The 11619-nt window shown below is 38.4% G+C and overlaps 1 protein-coding gene across 2 annotated transcripts; it reads left to right on the plus strand.

The window, feature by feature from the left end:
- pros1 (protein S) lies at positions 1-9524 on the plus strand. 2 transcript variants are annotated; one of them, XM_042403716.1, is made up of 14 exons: positions 1-228; positions 855-1012; positions 1376-1400; positions 1511-1594; positions 1882-2004; positions 2144-2269; positions 3524-3652; positions 4291-4531; positions 5635-5821; positions 5987-6151; positions 6268-6436; positions 6951-7087; positions 7218-7446; positions 8348-9524. In XM_042403716.1, exons 1-14 carry the CDS (start codon positions 150-152, stop codon positions 8533-8535), a joined length of 2040 nt encoding a protein of 679 aa, XP_042259650.1. In that variant the 5' UTR covers positions 1-149; the 3' UTR covers positions 8536-9524. The 2 variants fall into 2 exon arrangements, with proteins under 2 accessions (XP_042259650.1, XP_042259714.1); XM_042403780.1 differs by lacking the exons at positions 7218-7446; positions 8348-9524 and having other exon boundaries at positions 6268-6440; positions 6951-7039.
- The last annotated feature ends 2095 nt before the right edge of the window (positions 9525-11619 follow it).

The following is an 11619-nucleotide window of genomic DNA, read 5'->3' on the forward strand; positions in this document are numbered from 1 at the left end:
GTCTCCCTCTCTCTCTCTCTCTCTCTCATTCTCTCTCTACGAAAACACTTTCGGGAAGAATAAAGTTTTTTCCCCCCTCACACGGACCTGTGCTCAGCCAGTCTTTACTCAGAGCCAAACCGTGGCCTAGCAGGAAGAACGGCTCGACTATGTGGAGAAAGAAACGGGCACTTGGGGAAACCGTGGCTTGTCTCGTATTTCTTGTGACGCTCGCCGATGCTTATCGATGTAAGTATGTCAGTGTTTGTATCTGAACTCTACGTGTTGGTGTAATTCACAAAAAAAATATCCCGTTACAGTCTATTTAGCCCCAGTGTCCCAGTTGGAAACGAACAGCTCTCAGCCTGCATGTTGGGAAAGCTTGTTAAAAGTTGAGCTATAACTTTTTCTAACACGGAGAACAGAAAGTGTGCGGAGGTCATGACTCCTTTTTTTTTCTACACCGTTGAAAAAAAAAAAAAGCTTGGACAACATGAACTCCGTGTTACAACAACCAGAGGTCATTTCTTGGAAATAACGGTTTCGCAATGACCTTTTTCTTTTCCAGGCCAAATCATAATTAGGTTGTCCACTTTGTCCATGCAGGCACCCCCAGCCACATCAGCCATCTGTCATGAGGAAACAGAGGACTTAAATTCCTGCTGGGATCAGTCATGTGTTATTACAATGCAGCTGCATATGCCTGCTTTTTATGCATTAATCACACATTTGAAAGTGTCACTGCACAGTTTGTTCAGCTCTTATTGTTGTAATAGGGTAAATTTATAGTAAACACGCAAACAACAGCACTGACAATCAAATTATAGCTTTACACAATAATCGAGTATGTGCTTGTGTGTCCGTGTATCTCTTAGTCCTGAGCCACAGCACAGCCTCCCAATTCCTGAGCAGGCACAGGAGAGCCAACTCTCTGTTTGAGGAGAGCAAGAAGGGCAACCTGGAGAGGGAGTGCATTGAGGAGCTGTGCAACAAGGAGGAGGCCAGGGAGATCTTCGAGAACCAGCCGGAGACGGTAAGACAGAGGGCAAACCCGTGACCACACTGTATGGTTTGGTGCTTTCTGGGAGGAAGAAGAAGTGAAATTATAGATGGATTAAACAGAGGGATAGTATGTGTGTGTGTAGGCACTAACATGTACCATGATGTTTCAGTTCCAGTATGATGAAGAAAAAAGAGAAACGCAATGTAGATGTAGTCAGATGTTGTGTTTTATTGAACAAAAGCTGGCAACACACCTGCCAGGACTACAATATTTAATACATATATGTACCCAACCTATGACAAGACTCACACTAATATACAACTAAGACACAAAAACATGCACTGAAGTTGAAGAATGCACCACAAAATGTACACTCTGTCCTTTCTCTTTCAGGAGTACTTCTACCCCAAGTATATTGGTAAGTTTTGCATTATTTATTGTGCCTCTTAACATGTTTTAATGTATTTTTTGTTTTGCCTTTACTGGTCTCGTTCTGATTTTTTTTAAAAAAAACACTTTTTGTTTAAGTGTGCCTGGGTTCACACCGTGTCGGCATCAACAACCAGAACTCGGATACTGTCATCCCATCTGACCTCCGCACTTGTGTAAAGGGTGAGGGGATTTTTTTTTTTTTTTTTTTAGTAGAAGATGTTTGCATTTTTATGTAAGGCTAATCAATGTTAGCTTCACCTGTGAGATGCTTTCATTATGGCTAAGACTGACATGAGCATGCTGTTAAAGTTAAAGTAGATCTAAAACAGTCTTGCCTGCCATCTCCTGTCATCATCTGTTTTTATCCCACATGGATTTTGTTAAAACATTTATTACGGTTGATGTCATGGTTACGTTTTTATTACATCCTGTTTCTGTGTCAAAAAAATCTGTTTGTTGTGTGGCAGAGATCAGTGACCAGTGCACGCCGTTTCCATGCTACAGGGAGGGTTCAGAGCGCTGCATTGACGGCCAGGCCTCCTTCACATGCGTGTGTAAGCCTGGCTGGAAGGGGCCACGCTGTGAGAATGGTGAGCCTTGATACATAATTTGAGATGATATATGTACTTATGTATTGATTACAAAGATCCTTTCAAATAAAATCAGTCTTTATGCTGATAATACAGATACAGATACATGTTGTGGTATGATTTTTTTATCACTGCGCAGACATCAATGAGTGTTCAGATCCGGAGTTTCCAGCAGGGTGTAACCAAAAATGCTACAACATCCCCGGCAGTTTCCACTGCATGTGTGAAGAAGGCTACTTCATCAGTGACAAAATCAAGTGCACGGGTAAGACTGCAATTTGTACATCTGAAGTGCAGTAATGTGATGAATTGTGTACAGCTGTGTTTGTGTGTGTGTGTCATATATGAAGACGACCAGCTGTTTTACTGCCCCTATAGTAGAAATGAGACTCCTATAAAGTGATGTTCAGCAGCTGAGCAAACATACACACATATACACACATGTCCACTTCCTTTTTATTTATTCATATGAATGGAGGAACCCTATGCACTTCATAACAAATCTCTGATCTTCCAGCTGTTGCTGTCCTCAGGGCCTGAAACATTTGTTATTTTTGAGACTAACCTGAGGTGACCTCTTATGTAACGGAATGGGAAGGATTTGGTTTTAAGGCATCTGAAAAGTTCGTTCATCCTTTCGCTGTAAACAGATCATCTTGGCTGTTAGGACCTGCTTATTATTTGTCATTGCTTGTTGTCTCATTTCCATATTTTTTTCTAGCTTTCCCTTTTTTTTGTGTGTGTGTGTGGGCAGTTCATTCACTGTTTGTCTTTGAGTGTGTTGAATGCTTGTTCAGTACAAAGTCTTCACAAACATGAACTGAGCCAGATTGGTACATTTGCTCTCAATTTTTTTGATTGGTTAAGGGGATTTGCACGTAGCTTGTCAATACAAATCCCAAATTGTACATTACTGTCTGCCATTTTCCAAAGCTATGTACTATTATAACTTTTTTTTGTGCTGCAGTTAGTGATTATTTTTATTTTTCAATTACTCTGTCAATTATTTTTTGAGTCTTCAATTAATGTTTTCTTTAGTCCGTGAAATGTAAAAAAAAATGCCTATGTGACAAAGCCCAAAGAGTCATCTACAAATTACTTACAAACAAACACAGATATTCAATTTACAATTCAATTTGAAACTGTTTTTTTTTTTTGTTTTTACTTCATAAATGGCTTAATGGTCAATTGATTGTCAACATTGTTGGTTAATTTTCTGTCGATTGAATAGTTGTTTAAGCGCTACATTCAAAGTTGGCCACTGAAACTTTTCCTGTATTATTTTCACATTTATTTTCACATTTAAGTTTTATTTAGGTAGGTCATTCTCCTTTAAATGTAACCGTAGGTTTCTGTAGTTAATCTCATTTCAGTCACATTGGTTCATTTCATCCGTGTGCCAAAACTACTCTTGAAGTTACCCCCATCTACTGTTTTTTATTTGCCATTTACTGTTTTAATCAGGACTTAGATATTTCATATTCCAAAATCTTAAAAGAGTTTGTTCTTTGTTTTCCAGATATCGATGAATGCCGATTGTACCCCAGTATTTGTGAAGCGCCCTCTAAATGTGTCAACACACCGGGCATGTACGAGTGTGAGTGTCCCCCGGGACTCAAGTACAACTTCACTTCCAAAACCTGCGACGGTGAGACCTGAAATTACTGTACTTGTTTTACCTCCTTGAGTCATATAACCTGACCGACAAAACTCACTATCACATGACAAAGCGGAGAATAGTGTGCACCAGTTTTTGTTTGTTAAAATCCCACTGATTAACAGTAGTAATCACACACACTCCAGACAAACGGGGCAAAATATCTGAAGGCCGTCTTTCCAAGATTACTGCAGGAACATTTAATGTCAGCTAGTCTTGAGAACGGGTATTAAAAGTAGAATGTCTTGGGTGCAGGAGTGACGATACATAAGGTGGTAGTTTTTGAAATACAATAGTCCTTTAGAAATGAATAGATAAAAGTGCTGATCTTGCCTGACAGAGAGGGAAGGCCAGCCCACCTTCTGATACAAGACACAATGATGGCTGCCATATGGTGTAGTCAGTGAGTCATCTAAGAGCTGAATGAAAGACAGCATGCAGATGTTTGAGATTAGAGATAAGAGCATGTCTATAAATAACAACACCACAATCTAATACAAAGAGAAAGGTTGATTCTACAATCCTTTTCCTACCTCCCACTATTCTTTAATTAGCGACTTAAGTCGTCTATGTGGGTTTTAAATATGACTGTGAGTTAAATATAAATACGACTGTTCCTGTTGTTGCAGATGTGGACGAGTGCAAGATGAACGTGTGCGATGGCACTTGTATAAACACAGTGGGCAGCTACACGTGCCACTGTGATGGTCGTCGGGGTCTTCGTTTGGCGGAGGACGAGCGATACTGTCAATCAATCCCAGTTTGTGTCGATCTCTATGAATTTAAACATCCCGAGATGCTTTACCTGGGGGAGCAGTTCGCAGGGCTTCCTGTCATTTATCTGCGCTTTCGTCTGCCTGAGAACACAAAGTGAGTGTCTTTCTCACACATACACAAAAATGTAGTATACTTATTTCCTTAAAAGATCATAAAAGTGTTCTGTGTTTTAGTGCAAACGTTTTATGCTTAGTTAACAAGAGTTACCCTAAAAGTTAATTCTGTTTTCAGTATGAGACTTGACAGTTGGCAGTGATAGATGATTCACAACGATAAGTGTGAAATTTCATCATTGACCTTAGAAACAGTAGTTTGACCAAAAAAAAAAATCTTAACCACAATTCTTACCAGCTTTGTTCAGGGGTTTTCCGGATGGAGTGTACGAGTATCTATTGTCTGAAGACTGTAACATGCAGCTTACAGCTCCATCTCAGCCTACATGACACAAAAATGTCATTTTTCCAGTAACATAAACAGGCATGATTTTTTAACTTTTACCTTCCTCAAGCAAGTTGCTCTAGGAATTTATTTACTATGGATTAAATCAGTAAATGCCTGGAAAAACACATTCACACATGAAAAACTTAGTGAATGTTAATGTATGTGAAGTATACTTTTTTGGGGGATTTATATGTTTTACTATTTTCTACCCTAATATATGCCAACGTATTCAACAATACAATAAATGAATATATATGTACAATATGTATGTAAACACATTCACACATACTGTGTATACATACATATCACTACATTGACAAAATTATGAAAAAAGAAGGAAAATAATTAGAAATAAAGGGAGTCTAAAGTAAAAAAAAACAACTCAAAAGTAGGGGTTCTCTGGTAAGACTGAGCATGAGTAGACTGGAGGGCTTTAAGTGGAGGAAAGAAAAAAAGAAATTAAACGATTTCTGTCATCACTTAACACAGTGTTGTGGAGAAGAGGGAAAAATTAAGCACAAATCATTGATATATAAAGTAATAATGATATTGAAAGAAGAGTGTATCATGATTGTGATTCAAATTAATGGGGTCCCTTTAATAAAGAAAATCAGATTTTTGACATTTTGTATGAAAAGTATACTTGATTTTCATTGACTAGGCTGAAACATTGGTGTGAGCAATTCAATTACATGTTTAGTTACATTAGTGGGTAAGCTCATATTTCTTTTTGTCTTCTTATTTCTGGCTGTTAGGTTTGCAGCAGAGTTTGACTTCCGTACATTTGATCCAGAGGGAGTTGTTCTGTATGCTGAGTCCTCCCAGGACTCATGGTTCATGCTGGGGCTAAGAGGTGGTCGCATTGAAGTCCAGTTCAAAAACCAGCACACATTTAAGGTCACCAGTGGAGGCAAAGCCATCAATGATGGACAGTGGCATGTGGTAAGAAAGAGCTGTAAACCGGTAAATCTCTAACTTAGATAAACTGAGTTGACTGGAAGTGGGTTCTGTTGTGGTAGTTACATACTTTGGTGATTGTATTAAAGTGTGTTTAGCTGTAGTAAGGTGAGAAAAAGTTATGATAACAGCACTATGTGTAACATGCAGATCTCTGTGGATGAACTGGAGAGCAGCATCAGTGTGAAGATCAGCAAGGAAGCTGTAATGAGCATCAACAGCCCTGAGAGTCTCTTTACTTCAGTTAATGGCAAACTGGAGACCAAGGTCTACATCGCTGGTCTGCCCAACCGCACTGACAACGTTATCAAACCTGTAAGCTGACCTGTCTGAAAGTAATCAATTTCATAACACAGTGAAGTAAATATGTAGGAATTTACTTTGGACCAGCTCCAATCCAGCGATGTACTGTTTATCCATCCGTCCTTTAGATCAACCCCCGACTTGATGGCTGCATCCGGGGATGGAACTTGATGAACCAGGGGGCATCTGGGGTAAAGGAGGTCATCCAGGAGAAGGAGAGCAAACACTGCTTTGTGTTTGTTGAACGAGGCTCTTTTTTCACTGGTGAAGGACTGGCACAATTCAACATTGACTACAGTGAGTAAGTTAAGTTATACTTTATTAAAACCCCCTGGGGAAGTTCAGCCTCTGCATTTCATCCATCAGAACTATTTAGAAGCACTGAGCAGCCACAGCATAATAGCCCAGAACCACATCTAGAGGATGGTGCCTTGGTCAAGTATTATCTGACACGCATGTGTTTCAGGGTGGGAGGAAACTGAAGCAACTGGAGAAAACACATGTGGAGCTCATAAAAACTCCACACAGGAAGTCCCTAGTCTCGCCAGACGGGTTCAAAAGCATTAAGTACTGTATATAGCAATGTAGACCAGCTAAGGCACAAAACAGACATATACAGTAGGTTTCTTTGTAGTTGTTACATCTATATACTGTATGTCCCATATATGCCATATGTTAGGAATATAACCTTTCCAGGATATTCTCAGGAATTCATAAACACGTCTTTAAAGTTGGGACCAAGGAAATGAACATGTTTCTATGTTTTCAGAAATATAAATACATTTGCTTTTCCCTTTGTCTGTGTGACTAGGTGATTCTGGGAGCTGGAACGTGGATGTAACGATGAGCGTACGTCTGTCCAGCAGCACAGGGGTCCTCCTTGCTCTTGTCCACAACAACACGGTCCCCCTCTCGGTCGCCGTGGTAACGCAGGGAGAAGACGAGGCTGTGAGTGCATTTACATGTTTGTTGTAAATAAGCACGTTTGTAATTTTACATGCAGGCTAACACATACACATACAATACACAAACACACATGCTTAAAGCTTGCAATGCTGTCGCCCCCTCTCTGCTCCAGAACCTTCAAGTGTTCTTGGATGGCGTTTCAGTGGCGACGCTGGACTCTTTGATGTTTTGTTACCCCGACCGGCTGACGGTGCAGCTGAATGTAACTCCAACAGATATCCAAATCTCAGCTAACTCCTCCACTGTTAAATACATAAAGTCTGATGCCCTGCAGGAGGCACTGGAGCGCCTCAACTCCACCATGCAGAACCCTGTCAGCACCTACATTGGTGGGATACCAGGTCAGTTATAAAGCAGCAGGTAAAGTGACTAAGGGTTAGGGGTTAGGGTTCCTGGTTATAATCATTTCAATATGAGTACTTTAGCAAACTTAAATGAAACATCGTCATGTTGTAACCGAAGAGCTGTAGATTACCCCCTACTTAATCTACTAAAGTGAAAATAGAATTACAGATGTTTTTAATCAAAAAAAGCACAAGTACATGAAAAAAAATTTCATTAGTTACTCTCCCTTCATCTGAATATAATACCGTATCGAAAGTGAAGAAGTTGTAGCTTGTCAAGGAGTAGTCCGAAAATATGACAGCTCGTGTTTTGACTAAAACTGAACCAGATTTATCCAGTTTTCAGAATTAACTTTAAATCCTGCTGAAATCTGTTGTGTTAGTTTCCTAAGAAGGAAGTTGTTATCTTTCTCTGGAGTTATGAGTGTGCAGCTTTCCTGTAACCCACAAAAAAAGATGTGTTTTCCCTCAGTTTTGTAATGTCTTTTCAATTTCTGAATTGCGAAGTATGCCATAAACTCAGCTTTGAAAATATTTACTCTAGACTGACTGATACTGGATTTTGATACTGATGTTGGTGTTTGAGAGTTTAAAAAGTCTTAAAATTATATGGCTGATAGAAACGTGAACACATAGCATAAGAATTTTGGATAAGGATTTTTTTAATATTGGGACCAAGTTATGTAATGAGTAGGACATTTTACTGTTGGAAAATAAACTTGTCAGCGCTACAGTATCTGACAAACTATGCAATGGAAACACTCTTTTTAAATTATGTCAAATACATGTTTGGCAGTTTTGTACTTCAACGTATACATTACATACATACATATTACATATACACCTATACCAATATATCTGCAGTACATTGATTTTGCTCAATGTCTCTTTCTCTCAGACGATGTCCCATTACCTGCCACCCCTGTCACGGCTTTTTATCACGGCTGCATGGACATCACGATCAGCGGCCACCAGCTGGACTTTGACGAAGCGCTCAGCAAACATAACAGTATTAAGTCCCATTCCTGTCCTCCTGCCTCTGCCCCCGAGACTCACTCTGATGTACCCCACCCGCACAGAAAGTGACCTTAATTAACAACCAGAACTATTTTAAAAGCCCTCACATTAGGCAGCGTCCCACAGTGCCCTCTTCTTGGGATATTTTGGAAAAAGAGATATAGGAGAACAGATGAAAGGGAGAGAAGGAAGTGAGAAAGAAGTGACAAGAAGAGGAGATAATGGTAGAAAGTTAGAGTCATTTTTATCGACTTTCTCGGGTTTATGATATTGTCAATTTCCTGGGAGAATTTTGTTTTGGATTTTTTTTTCATGAGGTACGACGAAAGCTGGCTTGTCAGTGAGCTAATAAGAAGCTTGATGGCAGTAATGACGTAGTTGTAGCAGTTGGTTGCAATGAATTATATGATTTCCAAGAAACATTGAAAAAGAGCTGAGCTCTGTTTCACACATACCATGTGTTGTGCAAGAGATGGTTGTGTTTGTGTAGAGAAATAAACAAATGGTCACTGCTGACCAGGCTTTGAGACCACCTGCATCTTTTTCCCTGTTGTTGAATCATGATACTTTTTGTAATTTCTCTTTCATTCTAGTCTCATGGAGGAAAATGTGTGGAGACAACTAGATAAAGTCAAGGTTGTAGAGCTTCTAGATGGCTGTGAAAGCTGTGCCTCCAAACGTTCAATCCAATTCTTTTACATTTTCTTGTTTGAATTACCCTCCCTTATTGTAGCTCTGCCTTCAAAACTTGTTGAATTGGTTTAGAAACCTTGAACATGGTTGGTTGTTTCACCGCTCTCGTCCACATTTAAACCAGAATCCACCATGGTCGTCACCAGATGCATTCCTCTCTATATGGCTGGTCTTGCAAGACCATCTACAACTTGTTCTTCTATTTTTGTCCTCATCGAGTTTGCCTTGTATATAAAACAAGCCCTCTTTAATATATAACTTAAATGTAGTTGTTCTGTGTTTGTTTTATGTTTCTTTTAATAAAATTGGTCAAAGCAACCTATCTCGACACTACATTGCTTTCTTAAGCCTTCTAGCCTTAGTGAGAAACGGGAGTTTGTTTGAGTTTCTTGTGCTCGTTTATGTTGGAGGCCACACAGGAAAACTTATTTCATTTCCATAGAGAATTAAATTTGAATTAAGGAAAATATTAACAGTATTTAAAATGTGTTTCTGGCAGCAGCTTATGCTACTCACAGCTCATTTTGTGGTTTTGGAAGTGACATTAGAGCATATTCTAAAGTGTCAAACAACCTCTGAGTCTGTCATTCAGTAACTGTATTTGAAGATACTAGGTTGATCATAATGACATGCAACAAAGAATTAATAATTCAGTAGTATGCGAAGGAAAGCACACTTTCAGATTATTTCCTGTTATTGTCTCCTAGCACTGCTTCTGTCCAAAATCGTTGGTGACATAACAAACTCATCGCAGCTATTTACAAAATACTGTTTAATCCAGGTCTGTTTTCCTTTCACATAAACTGATTTAAATCATCTTTTCATTTAGAGATTTCTGTAGTCATGGATGGGACCATGACACTACACCATTATGCTCCATGCTGCCACCATCATTCCACTTTCTAGTATTTTGAGCATATAAAACATTATTATCGATAGCACCATCACACCCATTAATTTTTTGGGTGACCTCTGCAATACTTTGTGTATAAAACCCCTTAATTCAGTGACTATATGCTGTCCATATATCAGTCAGTCAATAAATCAGTCAATTTAAGATGTTGGTTCCATACTAAATACATAACAAATAGATAATATTAATATAACTTGCAACAGATTTTTTTGTGGTTACTCTGTTAACATGCTTTATGCTGCTACTACTTAACATTTACAGTGACAAAAGGTTATTTCTGCTCTTAAAAAGTACTTCTGCATCGCCACAAATTCACTCATGACTATGTCCTCTGAGCATTATTTTTAAACAATTATATTGCTGCAGCCTGAGAGGCATATCACTTAATTTATCCTGATTTACAATTGAGTGACGAGGAGCACTTGAACAAAACTAGCAAAAACCAATTTCATTGTAACAAATAGTTCGACTCATGTGACACAATGGCCTACATAGAGAGAGATGGGAATACAGAGGAAAAGTAAGTCAATTACAAGCAGAAAGCAGAACTGACGTGAGTTGGTCTGACGAGAAGTGAGATAATGAAAAAATACAGAGGAACTCTAAAACCAGACTTTCAGTCATCAGGCTTCAGAGCAAACAAAACTGAAACTAAAACATGATTGGTAAAAGAATGTATGGGTCTAAACTAAACTGCCCTAACTGATTTTAAACTGTACAATTGTTGCTCTGATACCACTATACAGTGGTGGAGGAAGTGTTCAGATCCTTTACTTAAAAGTAGTAATACCACAATATAGAAATACTCTATAAGTTAAAGTCCTGCATTCAAATGAAAAGTTAAGTATTAAAGTATCATCAGCATAATATACCTCTACTTCAAGTGTCAACAGTAAAAATGCACATTACGCAGAGTAGCTCCTTGCAGAAAATGATATCATTATACCGTATGTATTACTAGATTACTACTGTTCATGCTTTAACAACTTTCAAATATTGTTGTACATGCTCCACTGAATTTAAGATGGAAATATTGTACTTCCACTACGATATTTGACAGCTATAGTAGTTACTGTTCATTTGTAGATTATGAGTTTATATACAAGAGAAATGATGATCTCATAAAATACAATGCATTATGAATCAAACTGTTCAAAAGGATATAAAGTGATTAAAATCAACTATGTACAACTATGAAAATCTGCTTATATATTCATGAATCATTAATATAATATAATATAATATAATGAATATAATATGATGATATAACACTGACAGAATCAATTCTGCTGCATGTAATGAATACATTTTGCTGGACACAAGATGTGTCCTAATTAACTTAAAGTCCATTATCAGTGTTTAGAAGCACTGGAGGCTTCAAGTCTCCACATCACACTTGTGTAAGTTGCATACTGGACCATGATTGGCTCTAAAGTTTTGTGATGTTATAAATCATGCTCGTAGGTTCAAGCCTTAAATTAATATTTTAGGTGAGCGCAGAGAAACTTTCCAATTTCAGCAGATGAATGTGAAAACAGACTTCTAGG

This window comes from Thunnus maccoyii, chromosome 1 (assembly GCF_910596095.1).
Source record: "Thunnus maccoyii chromosome 1, fThuMac1.1, whole genome shotgun sequence".
NCBI lineage: Eukaryota > Metazoa > Chordata > Actinopteri > Scombriformes > Scombridae > Thunnus > Thunnus maccoyii.